The sequence below is a fragment of the Pagrus major genome, chromosome 4, assembly GCF_040436345.1.
Source record: "Pagrus major chromosome 4, Pma_NU_1.0".
Lineage (NCBI taxonomy): Eukaryota > Metazoa > Chordata > Actinopteri > Spariformes > Sparidae > Pagrus > Pagrus major.
Genome location: NC_133218.1, coordinates 31,291,312 through 31,306,270, shown reverse-complemented (window position 1 = coordinate 31,306,270; position 14,959 = coordinate 31,291,312). Strand labels below are relative to the sequence as shown.

At 41.8% G+C, this 14,959-nt stretch overlaps 1 protein-coding gene across 3 annotated transcripts in view; it reads right to left on the bottom strand.

Annotated features, from left to right (window-relative positions):
• Positions 1-4,812: 4,812 nt before the first annotated feature.
• LOC140994968 (FERM domain-containing protein 5-like) overlaps positions 4,813-14,959 on the bottom strand; it is a 66,913-nt gene continuing 56,766 nt past the window's right edge. For 2 of the 3 annotated variants that reach the window (XM_073464833.1, XM_073464834.1), the window contains 9 exons: positions 13,457-13,580; positions 10,302-10,389; positions 10,091-10,179; positions 8,892-8,955; positions 8,509-8,600; positions 8,345-8,419; positions 8,164-8,232; positions 7,938-8,044; positions 4,813-5,448 (listed from right to left, as the gene is read on the bottom strand). In XM_073464833.1, the coding sequence (XP_073320934.1) occupies positions 4,859-5,448; positions 7,938-8,044; positions 8,164-8,232; positions 8,345-8,419; positions 8,509-8,600; positions 8,892-8,955; positions 10,091-10,179; positions 10,302-10,389; positions 13,457-13,580 (1,298 nt within the window). In that variant the 3' untranslated portion in view covers positions 4,813-4,858. The remainder of the gene's footprint in view (positions 5,449-7,937; positions 8,045-8,163; positions 8,233-8,344; positions 8,420-8,508; positions 8,601-8,891; positions 8,956-10,090; positions 10,180-10,301; positions 10,390-13,456; positions 13,581-14,959) is intronic. The other variant, XM_073464835.1, reaches the window with a different exon arrangement.

Sequence of the window (14,959 nt, the reverse complement as noted above, 5' to 3'; positions counted from 1 at the left end):
TGATGCTGCCACTTCCAGCCTTCATGGTAGAGATGGCGCGTTTCCTCATGTGTCGTGCTTGGCATTCACCTTGCACAGCATCTGGCGTGACGGCCAAAAACCTCTGTTTTTTTCCTCTCACTACCGATGGACCTTACTGACCTTGCAGATTAACTTCCCCTTATTCAAACTTTTCAATAACCTTGTCTCCCCTTTGGAGATAGTCACATTTGCATTCAACCTCTGTGATCTTTTAAAAAAAGCAATTGATCACATACTTTGACCTAAGTTAAGTTTCAAACATTGTCAGACTTTTTCACATAGATATATAAGAAAGTCGTTTTTTTCTGTTATTGTCCTGAATACATCCCGCAAAGAGTTTAAAGACATTACACAGGCGCTGTACGTAGCAAATAATTGAATGTGAGTGTTGATACATTTGTGTTTGTTGATTCTGCCATTTGCTTCTTTATTCCTCCATTTATAATTTGCTGTTCTACAAATGTTTACAGAAGTGAAGCAATTTCTAAAGTCTTCTCCCTTTTGTATTGTTTGTTTGTGGCACATTGAATTTGAACGGCAAAACCATTTGTGTTTTAAGACATGCCTGTTAAATGTATAGTGTTTATTTCATGTTTTTTTATTTTTGGTACCTAAAGCATAAAAAATAAATACAGAACCATTTTTATACCAGAAATGTTGTTTGAATGTTATTTTCTAGAGTTGCAGTATTATTTTCACCTTAAGATGGCAGCATTGTGACGTAAAAGAATAGTGTGTGTGTGGTCTATACAGTGACATAACTTGAGATGCTGCTGGTTTTTCTTCTGTGAATTCAGGATTAAACTTGTAGCCAGACTAGCTACCAGATGTCAAGAATAGATGATATTTATTCATAAATAGATTACACCAGTCCTCAGTGATTGGAAATAAGCAGTCTTGTTTGGAGGTAATAAATGCAGAACACATGCTTACAGAGACATTTCCATAGTACAGGAAGGAAGCTTACAGTAAGACCCCATGTGAGGCCTTATTCCTGCTTACATTATTCAGCAAGATGACCAAGTGCCAGTGGAGCTGTCAACTCTCTTTATCACTGACAGTTCACGTGACCTGAAACGGATTTTAGCAAAACAAACAAACAAAAACAAATCTATATATTGAACTGCATTGCAAAAAGAACAACTCAGGTAGTTGAATATGCTACTTCTGCTGTTAAAATTGGCTTTCAGTACAAACCGCTTCACTTTCATTGTGGTAAAACCTGTTCAGAGTCAAGTGAATGAACAGATCCACTGTCGGATGTGTTCAGTTCAGTTACATGTACTTGCACAAGAAAACTTACTGTTTCTATAAATTGGGTCAAGGAAGAGCAGTCTAGGATTAGGCAACAATCAAACAGGATTTACATGGAAAAACTTTTTTTGACATTAGATATTTTGGAGAAGTATTTTTGACACTGGGTAATCGGTAACAGTGGGCAATGTTCCCTTCACACATGCATCTACAGGCTGTTTTACCATCTGAGGGGATTTAGGACATTTTGCATGTCCAGCAGAAAGAGACAAACGGTTTTGGAGTTTATGGTTATTAATATTCATCACATCATCTGTCATATTTATTGCTCAAATTATGTTAAATTCGTCATACACGTGAACATAAAATGAGACTTTTAAAGTACAAATCATTGGAAGTAAAAGTAGACTTTCTGCCTCGACTGGCCGTTGTTTTTCAAAACACACAGTCACCTTTCACCTAACACGTCAATCTAAAACCATCTGAGTTAAAGCAAAAACATCAGTAACATATCAAGTCTGAAACCCAACTGCAAAATATAATGTGCAGGTTTCTGAATTTGTGAAAATATTAACACGCTACAAAAATAAAATCAACATTTAAAGCCTAGGTATTTAATACTAAAGGGATTCTCAAAACAAGGCTGTGCGATATGAACAAAATCTTACATTTTCTGTGATCTCAATAAAAAAATAGGCCTTTCCATGTGGTCAAATTAAATGTACTTAACTCATATTCAATTATTTGTGTCCTTTCTATTTATAACCTTTGTGCAAACTTGCAAAGAACCAATTTTCTGGCCATTTCTACCCAAACCATGTCCATGTGAGTCCTCGTTTGGAAATACTCCTTTCATACTCCTTTCTGTTCTGTCATGCTCACTCCCCTCCATGTTTGTTTGTGTTGCTCTCATGCAAATTTCTCTGCCTGCATTCATGCAGAAGAACTCAAAAGTGTCGTCCAAATGACAAAACACATTGGCGTAAACAGTGTGAGAAAGCTTAATATGAAAAGATGGATATTTTATATTGTCATATCGCACAGCCCCAACTCAAAGTACTGTTTTTGTGCTAACGCTTAGCCTGTTCATTTTTTCCTATATTATAACATTAACACAGTAAAGTTTCCAAACTGCCTATGGGGACCTTCACATCCTACCTGATCAACGACTCGCAGGCTCGTTAGGAGGACTGATAGTTAATTGTCACAAACTGACATTATGGTGTTAAATGTCGTTGTTGATTGCTCTGGGCTGTAAAGACGCACTGCAGGCTAACTGTGAAATAACGTACATGTATAATAAGGCCGGAGAAGGACAGCAGACTATCAGAGTTTCCATCTGTTGACGTAAACTGACAGATATCAGACAACAGAGGTTTCTTTGGTAGGTGTGATAATGAAGATTGCAGTAGGACGTAAACACGACTTATCTTAGGCGCTCTTGTAAGCAGGAGGCTGAGAACTAGACATCCACTGTAAAAAATAATGTTTCAAGTCCATTTTAAAAGCCACTGTGAGGAAATCTCCTTGTGTTAATGAGACATCAGTTTGTACAAAAATGGAAACGTGATCTAAACATATTCAGCCTTTACAGATGAATGCATCAGTTTGAACACAGCAGGGCTAAACAAAGTTAAATGACCTTCACTCAACATGAACTAAAAACAAGCCCTCTTAACCGTATGCTGTGGGCAAACAGCACTAGTTTTCGCACTTTACAAAGGTAAAACAAGGTCAAATTTCCCTTGATGGAAAGGATCTTTTTTTTTTTATATTAACAGTATTGCACATCAAGATAAACTTCTACAGAGTGTGGGTGTCAAAGAGCTAACCAAACACTTGACTATCTCTAAAAGGCTAGCTCACATAGTCCCATCGCCTTCACAACTACTGTAAAAGTAACTACGGCAAAGTGACAACTGTTCCCCTACACACAAAAGTTGATTGTAGCTATTAGCATTATTTGGCTGCTATTTTATAAAATCAGTAACTCTACCACCTCCATTACTTACTTATATCCTTACAATTTATCCTTAATTTATAGTCAGTGGACGATACAACTTAAGTGGTGCTCTCATGGCTGGACGTTAACACCGTTAATGGACGTTTGACCACACTTATTACAAAAATAATCATTCAAGCCATCTTTCAGGGCAGCATCAACATCACTCCTGGGTCAAATAGCTACAGCAACCAATTATTTGCGCTCGATTAAAGGCGTAATTTGCAGGATTTGCCAGCTGGTGTTGGTAGATGGAGAAATAAAGAGCAGCTGTGGACGAGCGAGCAAGAAAGTGAATGACGAGAGGGAGCGAAGTTTAGTGAGAACAAAGCAGCGAGTCAGAAATTAAATGTTTTTTTCTGATTGTTGTTCTAAAGTACAAATAAACACGCCCACACCTCCGCACAACCCTCCATATTTTGTGTGAGCGCAGCCGGAGTGCATGCTACGTCCTGTCTGCTGTTTGCCTCTTTGCTCTGTGTGTGTGTGTGTGTGGCTCAGCCCCACCCTCAGCCATACAGACACACAGACCTGCAGCTCTTTATACATTCATAACAGATCGAGAGCAGAAGAGACAGACAGCGACAACGACGTAACCTGGTCGCTATGAGGCCCGACTTCTCACCCTGTGCGCAGCTGTTGGCTGCGGGCTACACACCAGTGTCCAAAGGTCGATACTGCGCATCATGCCTTTAAATTCAGTACACCAGATGTTGGTTCGTAAACCAAATCAGGAGAATTCCTGAAAGTCAGGAACTTGTCAATCAGTTAAAAGCATGCTAAAATCATTTTCCTATTCTTTCCTGTGACTATTTAATACTCACTTGTGTCACTATACATGGCAAATTCCATATATGCCTAAAACATTTTTATAAAACTATAATATTTGCAAATATTATTTGACTCAGGACTGATTACATTCGGTAAGTGCTCCCCGTTATTCCATTTTACACTTTCTCTATTAACCCCCAGATACTGGTCCAACTCAAAAAAGCAGTTTTCAATCTCATAGCAGCGACCATAATATAATCTTGAATAATGAATATTGTGGTTGGCTTTGAAATATGAAAATTAGATGAGCTAGAATGGCCCATCCCATCTCACCATCTCTCCAAACTTAACTCATACTCTCAGGTCACATAACACACAGCCCAGCACATCAGGTCATTCTGTCTCGACAGTAATGTGGCAACATATAATTTAATACAAAAATAAAGGCAACTGTTATCTGTTGGTTGAATATGTGAAGTCTGTCAGACTTGCTCGTGTTTAAATTAAACCCTGTTACTGTGACTTTGTGTAAAAAATAAAATACCTTGAAATGACCTGAATTTCCAAAGTAAAATGCGACTTCCTTTCCTGATGAGGGTCAAACATGATAAACTAGGCTCTTCAGGGGACAGTCCGTGGCTTGTGACAGGAACTCCTTACTGGGAGAGGCTGAGCTGATATTGGGAATAGGGCTGCCATCCTTTTCCTCTTCTCTCCTCCCACTCGCTCTGCTGACCAGTCTGTTTTGAGTGTCCCATCTCCGTCAAAGGAGGCCTGTGTTGTGTCATTCAGTCCATTGTTCACTTAGCCTCACTTGCTGATGAGGAATCCTCCCATCCATCGTAACTTACAGGCGAACCAGCGCCGCAGAGGGCAGAAGTATTCAAAGTGGAACTGCTGGAATTCAGGTGTCTTGCGGATGTCTCTCAGGAAGGCAATGTCCAGGTCCGACTCTGTCAGCATGATGAGGAGCAGCAGCAGGGCGAACAGCAGTCCGATGGTAACCAGGAACAAACGTAACACGCTCAGGACGAACTTGTTCAGCTCCTCCACGTCGCTCGCCGGTGACTGCCTGCTCCTGACCATACGCATTGCTCTTTTACCAGAAGCATAATCCGCCAACTGCCCCTCCTTCGATGCGCCCGCCTCTGACTCCTTCTCCTCATCGATGCTGCAGGGAGCACCATTGAGGTGACGAGCCAAAGGCATCTCCATCCCGTGCTCGGCCACGGGCGTGGGCAGCACGCTGTCTGAGGGGCTGTAGGCCTCGTCGGAGATGACCGCTGACGTGCTCGGCTCGCTGCCGTCTACCATGTGGCCCCTGGAGGACATGAAGGAGTCGCCATGGGAGACGGAGCGCACAGGCGTGGAGTGGGCACTGTCTCGAAGGGACTCCAGACCTGACAACACACAGCATAGAAATGAGGGATATGCTGTAGATTTAGCAGCTGGGAGATATTGATGACATTTAAAGACAATTCTGACACAACTTTCTTTTGCTTTTTAAGTCTCATGGAAAATGTAGGATCCAAGAAAGTACATGTTAGATCTGTTAGATCATGTTGCGTATTTCTTAAAATGTTCTTGCAATGACACCAAAAACACTTTAGGAGTTCATGGAAATACTGTCAACAAGTACAATCTGACAGATAATTAAAATGTCACGGATGAAAACAATCTCTCAAGATTTCAAGTTTCTCCGTATAACTGCTTGAATGAATTTATCAGAGCATTTATCCTAATTAGAGATTAGACTCTTTGCACATCAGACTTCATCACAGTTTACTGCTTCAGGTTGTTTTATGTTCTCTAAACTTTTGACAAGTGTAGAAAAAGAGCTTATTAACATGTCTACAAGTCATCGATGCAAATGTGTGACTATATAGGACATGTCCCTGATTTTTAAGCACTTTAGAGAAGAGATTTATGGGGAAATTATGTTCAGCTTCTTTGATTTTAAGCCTGGCTTGGTGGGTTGCCAGATCATTCAGGCACATGGCCCTATGCTGAATATCGTACCAAGGTTAATTACTCTGATGCGTTTTTAATGGTCAGCTTGTCATAGGAAACTGACTCTGTCCTGCCTTCATGCACTCTATGTCTAAATGAAATACTTGCAAGTGGCAACTCTAACCTTAAAGTAAACATAAAACATAAGGACAACGTCCTCTCAGCTCACACTATTCTTCAAGAGAAAGTCGTCCAACTTAAAACTTTTCACAGCTGCTTTGTTTAAATGCAGTCTCCACTGTCCTCCATTAAGTCCCGCATGACGCAACCAGCCCCAGTTTTTACCTGCACGGTTGGCTGGTGGGCCGCAGCCATGGATTTGGGGTGGGACAGCTAGCCTGGAAGGAGTCCTAGAGCTCTGTCCCGACCCTGGAGCAGAGTCTGAGGTGGAAGAACCCCCAGGGAGGGCGGGGAAGAGCGGTAGGACCCCCAGAGCCTTGCCCATGAGCCTGGGTCCCAAAGACAGCACGCGCACCTTCACATCTCGATAGCAGTGATTGATCATGCGCAGGTGAACGTTCACCTTGGTCTTGATCCGGATCAGACACTTCACCATGGTTCAAGGAGAGCAAATAACAGCCTAACTATATTCCAACAGACTTCTGCTGCTCTATTTCTTCTTTGTCGATGTCTTTCTGGAGGCCGCCTCTCCTCTCTCTATCTTCCTGCTGTCTGTCTTTGTCTCCGACTGCGGCTTGCTCACTAAACAGCCCTCTCTTCTCTGCAGCGGGCTCCCCACATGCTGGCAGGCAGGCTGACAGTGGTAGATAAATGGAAAGACAGCCAGAGAGTGAAAGACAAGGCCCGGGAATGTGGTCCACTTGTGCCACAGTTCACCTCGTCCCTCCCTGCTGTCTGCAGTGACACACACGGCATGGCCCCTGACAGCAGGAGCTATTTTCAGGCTGTGATATTATTACCAGTGGAAATACCAGCGCAGACAGAGCACCAGGACAAAACACAGGGGGTTTGTTTCAGTGTTGCAACAGCGGGGTGCAATGTCAAAGCCCGATCTCCATTTCAATGACAAGTAGAGGGGGGGCTGGTTTGACAAAACACTTTTTTTTTGTTGGCAACACACTACGATAAGTTTATTTAGTTTAGCCAGACTGGTCAACTGAGAGCAAACTTACTCACAGTGACAGCATTGGTAAAAGGTTAATAGCCTGCTGGAGGAAAGAGTGGACAGTAAGTGCCCTTTATAAACTGTCAGGAGGACGTTCTTATGTCACAATAATGTCTGCGGCCACTGGCTGATCGGTGCACTCACCAGGGGGATTTGTCGGGGGTTTGTTCGCAGAGGAAAGGCTCCTTTGAGTGGGCGTATTGAAATTGTGTGAGGGTGTTAAAAAGGTGTATGATTCCCACACTGTGGCACAAATGCAGCTGCCAAATTGTGTGTGAAAGGTTGTACGGAAAGATTGAGGAGTAGCTCTTTGAAAAAAAAAAACAAATAAAGAAAGAAATCCTCATATTGATTCAAGCTGTAGGCTAGGTGTCGAGTAAAGGGTTAAAATAGTTGTCCTAAAGTTGGACAAGTGGTTTAACTTGTGTGTATCCAAACATTGACAATTAAATCATATTTAAAAAAACCTTTTACAATATTTACTTTTGTATATTTGATGGTGTTGCTCAACACTCAGTCTAAACTGAATTCAGATTTGTGAAATGATGGGTTGTGATGGATACAGGGGTACTGAAGTTCATCTTACAGGGCTTCTGGGGCACGTCTTAAAACAAATGGTCTCAGAAACTCGATGAAGAGACGTGCGGGCTTACTGACTGTCCAGTTGTTCAGCCCAGATGTTGTCAGAGAGCCTGAGAACTCACACCGGTTTGATTTACAGTATTTCTCTATTCTTTTGAGTGTGTCTTTTACCCTCCATGATGGAGATGTGCACAGCTCTCCGTCGGGTCCTGGGCACACTGGTCAAACGAGGGCCGTGGGTGATGGATGGACAGCTCCTACTTGGCACCATGCCAGCCCTGGACAGACAGACAGACCGACAGACACACACACACACGACATAATTTAATGAATGCATGAGTCATTGTTAAACCATGTTTCAGGTCATTTTAGGGTAATACTTGATAAGACTTCTGACCTGTGTATCTCTGGGGGGTCTCTCTTAATTTTGGCACTTTGTTCCATTACCTCTTTTGCAACTTTTCCACTAAGAAAACATAAAAAAAAACAAAATCTGTTATGTGAAATTTATTTTAAATGTGAGCACTATTAAAATCACTGTAACTGTTCGCTGTTCAGCTATAAATCATTACACTTACCTGTATCTAAAGCGACTACCCTTGAAGAAGAGATTACTACTGGACACAGTGCGGACTTGACTCGACTTCTCCAACCTGTGAGTAAAACGGAAGAGATAACATCCATTAACATATATGTAACAATGTCCTTTGTGCAGTTTTATGTTTCAGGTCTTGTGGCTCACTTGTAGAAGGCCTGATTCTCGACTCCACATTTCCACAGATGCTTACAGGCCTCAGGTGTAGGTGCAAAGTATGTCAGTATGATCTTCTTATCCTGTAGCGTAAAAGTCCAGCGCAGTCACTCAGACACACATTATATGATTTTGAAGACATTCTCATCATGTAAAGAGGAAAACTTGGCTATAGGGCAGTAAGACTCTGGCTTTACTTTGCTCTTTTGTCTGCTAATACACATTTCTGCCCAATCATTTCCAATCATTTTACTCCACTGTCAAAGATAGATTACATTGGTAGTGTCTCCATGCATAAAACAAGGCCACCCTCATTTAACTTCCTGAGCTCCGGCGGCTAGAAAAGGCAGCGTTTGAATAATGTATACACATACCTCCTTCTGATTTGCATATATATGGAATGTCTTTGCTTCGAACTTGAGTTTGGTCACCTCCTCCCTGAGTTTGAGGCACACAGAGATACAACAAAGGACAGAGAGACAGAGAGGAAAAGGATGAGACACACAGATAGAAGACAAATAACAGAAAAACAGAGAGATGAAGGCGGATGGATAAAGGTGATAAAATATTAATTGTGGCCAGAGGCAAATTAATAAGGCCAACAGTGTTTCATTTCTGTGTTGAAAAAGTCTAGACACATTGATTCCAGTCACAGAAGAAAATAAGAATAAGCTGCAAGAAATTAAATGACAGAACTGTACAACAACAAACCTAAAAAAAAAAAAAAACTCAGACTCTGAGAAAGCTTCTGAGCGTGCAGCTTCACAGCTGGTTGACTCAGCTGTCTTCAAAAGGTTATTAATGTCCTCTTGTACGGATCACTGGTTCCTTTTTGTTTCTTGTTGCCTCATATTTCACTGAATGTGCAGATAAATGAACAAGTTGTTCCTTATACACATCCATACCATGTAACAGCGTCCACAAATGGCAGCCCATCATTTCCAGTGAGATTTGCCTACCAATGCGAATACGACTCTGGGTTGCTTTGACAGTAAATATACATTAAATTGGACCCAGTAGCTCAAATGATCACATCTGAAGGAGTACTGAATGTATGTGGTGATCCGGACATTTTCTTAAGACATCATAGGACCTGCTGTCACTGCACATAAGGCCAAATCACAGCAGAGCTCAGCGCTGCTCCTGGTGGGATGAACCATATGGATCAGTATCAGAATCTACCAATGAACTGGATTATCTCAAGACAAATTCATTGCACACGTCTTTTATTATTTTCCTGCAAAGCCAGATAATGAAAGTATTGGTTTTCCCGTGCAAGCTCTTTGGAGTGAAATTAGTCTTTACTGGAACCTTCAACAGCGTGTTGAGTTTGCTGGCATTTTACTTGTACAAACTGTTAATTAAGGGAGGATGTATTTCATGAAAGTTTTCTCTGTCTAATTACTGGTCAAAATGTTGTTGCAGGTGGCTGCTTGGTAGTTTCAATATGAAGCTTTTTGCATTTCCCTTTTCTACACAAATAACAGAGTCATGTTCACATGCTGTGACCTCCAATTTAAATATGGTTGTTATTTAGCATCATGTTCAGCTTTAACTGTTCATCCGCTCTCACCATTTGAGGAAGTGGACCCTCCTGTTCCCTTGCAGCACAGTGAATCCAAAAGGAGTAAAAGCCAGAAAAGCTGGGTTGCCAGACACATCCTGAGAGGCACACAAACCCATGTTTATTCTTACTGTGGAGTCAAATTTTGTATCAGCAAAGATTACTCAACAAACAGCACATGAAGCATAAACCGACAGAATATCTGTTTTGTAAAGATTACCTTGCACGGATGAGGGTCCACTCCGTACGTCTCCAGCATCTGAGCCTTCTGGAGGAAGTTGAGCTCTGACGTTTCAGGACTCTGACCTCTGAAAGAGAAAGAGACATTTTTTAAAAAAAAAAGTCAGTTAAATGGATTCTGTCACGACCATCTGTCAACTTATTTATAAAGTTTGTACTCAGATATCCTGGAACTGAAGAGTTTAAGAGGGAAATCAGGATTTTGGACATGGTACCCTTGACATAACAAGCACAAAACATATGGCTTGTTGATTAGTGTGTCCAAAAGATTTAATGCAGTTTGTAAATACAGCCCATCTGTCATGTTTTTGTCATTAAAATGGTAAGTGACCCGCAGAGATGATTTAGGTATAACTGTGTGAAATGAATAATGAGTGGACCTTCAGAAGAAAAAGCCTGGGACCATCCACTCACTGAGTGCATCAGTGCTCATTTAGGTAACCTAAAAATGTCATGATGCATTTGTATTATAGCTAAAAACTTCAGCCAGTAGAGCTACACCAGTAGAGAGTGTTTAGCTGCCAATAAAAAATTGAGCAGGTTATCCTCTTCTCATGATCAAATACAGTCATTGTTTCAAATATTAAAGCCGGGACTGCCTGCTATTTCAGATATCTGGCTGATCCTCTTTGTCCCAGGTCAAGGACTAGAGCAGTGCAGCTGTTGTTAGCTTGGGAACCGATCAAAAGAAATAAAGGATTAAAAATCGGCCTGCTGGTTTAGGAATTCAAACAGCAACCCGAAACTTGTGCATGAGTCGAATTAGTGTTAAACAAACAGGCTGACTCAAGTAGAGAATTTACTGTAGCTCTTCGCCTCCACTCTGGTGATGTAGATGACCCTGATCTCCTTCCATGATCCCTTTGTCACATCCAGAGTCCTTGAGTGCTGCCTCGCAAATGACTCTCTGTTGAACATAATAGTACATTTATGCAAGTAGGAGCAAATGTTTCCCTGCCACCCACCACACAGCATTTAATTCTGCCACTATTGTGATTTTTGTGAAAATTTATTTAATGCGCAGCTTTTTCCTGTGCTGATGAAGAGATGCATGTGTTTGTTCGAAACTGATGCCAGGTGGAAATAAGCAATAGAGGGCAGTGTAGGATCTCTAACCAATGCCAATGTCTCCACCTGGGTTGTGTATATGCTGTATATAGGTATCTGTGTGTGAGAGAGAGAACCCCCCTTAGGCAATGTGATGTGTGATTTTGGGCTATATTGATAAAACTGACTGGAGGTCGTACAAACAAACAGGGTTGATTCAAGTTAATTATGGGCACCACCATCATAACTTTAGATCTATGAGCACAGGTAAAACTTTAGAGCAGGGTTTATTGGCGCACTGCAATTTGCATGCAAAGGTTTGGCCATTAAAAAAAAAGTCCTGCCAACCTCCTGTCGCATATTGGCTGCTGTGCCCGAACCCATCAACCATGAAGTCATCAACTGGAGGAGCAGCAGGATAACAAGGTTGGGGGTTTCTGTTTGTGCTCACAGACTCCCAGATGCTTACACTACCTGCTGTGACACATGGCTGCTGGCCCAATCGCGATGTCCTCCCTAAAGCCTTGACTACTGAACCCTCACCGACTTAATTGGCATCACCTGGTAAGTGTGAGTGCAAGGACCCAAAATGGTATAAACAGGAATGTTGAAGAAACAGTTGGCCATCCTTCCCTTTTAAAGGAGACATATCATGCTCATTTTCAGGTTCATAACTTTTTTTTTGGGTTACTACTAGAATAGGTTGACATGCTTTAATGCTCAAAAACACATCAGTTTTCTCATACTATCCAGTGCTGCAGCTCTGTACTCTCCCTCTGCCTGAAACGCTCTGTTTTAGCTCCTGTCTCTTTAAGGCCCCACCTCCCGATTACCCAGTCTGCTCTGATTGGTCAGCTCACACATGCCTGAGCCAGCAACATAAACAACAACAGAGCAACTGTGTTAAATCAATTCTTGCATGCCAAACTAACTGCTAGGCATAAATTATGCAAATGTGTGACATGGTGACGTAGTGTGATGTCACAAAGTCACATAATTACAGGCAGGACTACTGATGAGGTGTTTCCGTTGGGACAGACTTTTACCTTTTTAACTTTCAAGGTCTTCTTCATGCACAATAACATAAAACACTGAAGGAAAGGGAGAAAAAGCATTATAAGTCTCCTTTAAGCCTGGGAAGTCAGTGACATCTTCCCCCTCAGACCTGTCCTTCGCACTGGTCTCTACTGTCACCTCCCCCAACACCATTACACCTGACCTTTTACTGCCAAAAGATGGAACATGCGTCATCCCAGCAGCCCCAGTTTTCCCAAATGTCCAAAGTCCTCAAAGTGAGCACAAACTTGGAAAAGGATTCAGAAACAGACTCGCAATGAAAATGTGTGAAAAAGAAACAAGTTGTGTGAACTCTGCCAGGACTCTTGAACTGCCTGCACCACCAAGGGGAACAAACAAACATGCACCAGACCATAAATGGCTGTCCGCGCACTGGCCTCGGGCCATTGTTTGCCAGAGGCAGAGGGCTCCAAAACTGACGAACTGGAGGGAGTACATGAACATTTCAGTGCTTTGTTTTGCAGAGTTGGGGAGTCAACACTGTATCAAAAAGAAACCAAATCAAAAGAAGTGGGAACTCAGCGCATTAAGTAGCTCTGAAATTTCAAACCTGGAGCTGAGCATATCTTATCGGATTATATACTTGGAGATGTGTTGTGAATGTGAGATATCCTCTTCTGGTTGGACTGAGTTAAAAACTATCTCAGTGGTAGAAGTCTTTGCAAATAATTCGATCTCAGAGTAAAGCAAGCTCCTCTTTATCACTGCTTCTGATTCAAGGCTCTCCATCCCACTATATTGGAAAGTTAAAAAGAACAACTGAAACCAAAATGTGAGTTAAAATGTCCCCCCAAGTGTTACTGCTACAATATCTTAAAGCACAGTTGCCACGCGGAGACCTAGACCCATCACAGCAGCTGCTCCTTTCAGTTTCCCCATGACTGACCTATGAGTTTAAGATGCACTATTCAGTATGTGGGACCAACAGTTAGATGTGCGTCTGTGATGCCCGCACTGTGGCGGTGAAGGAGAAACACAGGTACACAGGGACATGGACAGGCGTCACCTTACATTAGCTCAGTCTTGTGGATATCAGCGATCCTCCGCTCCAGCTTCTCTGAGTGCTTGGGGAAGAACTGGAACTTGGAGCTGTAGCCCTCTGGGTGTTTCCCGGGGTCGTAGTCACCGATTTCAGCTGGAAAATAGGAGAAAAGATGGAAGAATTTCTTTAGTCTGCTTCATGTCATTACCATTCCAAACACCACAGATGTCACTGGCTGCAGGTACGAAGGTAAGAAATGTGATGGTTCATGGTTGATGATTCATATCTTATTCAAATAACACTTCTTAATATGAAAAACTAACTCTGTACCCTTTTATTTTCTGATTTATTAAATTATGTCTTTTGTTGTACCAAGGGCATTTTGGCACTTCTTTGTATGCGGCCATGCTGATTAAGAGTCAGTGCTGTGGTGCACGTTGGTCAAAGCTTCAGTATAAAGACACTGAAAATAAAAAAATAAAAAACTTGCAGAATACACAAAGCAAAGACCAAGAAGTCAAGGTGATGTGCATACTGAATACTGAATAGTCCAGGGACTGAACTGAAATACCAGCTGATGGAGACGGTGCTGGAATTTTACTTTTTTAGCAAAAGTGGATGAAACATCTTTGAACACTGAAGGAATGCAGACTTGTATTTTATACTTTCCATCAAACATGTGCACGGACCAAAACGCGTCTGCATTAGTCATCCGGGTAGCATGTCTGTAAAATGAGAAGCACTTTCTCTGCATCACTGTAGCCATCTTTAACAGCCTTTCGTTTACTAACCACTGACATCAGATTGCAGACAGTGGAGGAACATATAGAGAGTTTGGCTACTTGCTTGCTCTCTGGGGAGCACGTTGCTGCTCAGGCAGACATTGCTGTTGAAAAATTCATTTTAGACGGCGAAAAACATCCCAGAATATTATGGATTCACATTTTCTGACATGTTGTCAGTAATAGTGCTTATATGCCAGAGACACCTGGTGATGAAATGCTTTACAGCAAGGGAAGACACAGGCAGCCACTGATTTATAATATTGGCGTTAATAATTGGATAAATAGATAGATGTAACCTTGCATAGATAGGCATAATAAGCAAGCCAGTATCAGCCGATGTCCTCCATTATATTGACGCACTGTCTCGTGGTGTTAAGGGCCAAACGGAGACACCCAAGAACATTTACATCCGGGGATTGGCTGAGAAGAAACTGGCAGGGGAGCTGCTTGGCACAGTGTGTGACAAGGAACCTGTTCCTCCATGCATCTTACCTCTCAGCATGTTGATGAGCCTGACACCCAAAGCAGCCTGTCGAATGAAAACCTGGCATCGTCCAAAATGATCAACGCTTTTTTATTTTTACAAAACTGTCAGATTGATATTCTTAACTACGGCTTGTGTGTAAATGTTTTTTTTTTTTTTTTTTTTAATGGCTTAAACTTGATTTTTTCAATTCAAGATTGAAACAACCAATTCTGATTCTCAAGGTCCCAAACAAACAAACAAACAAACAAACATGAGAGCGC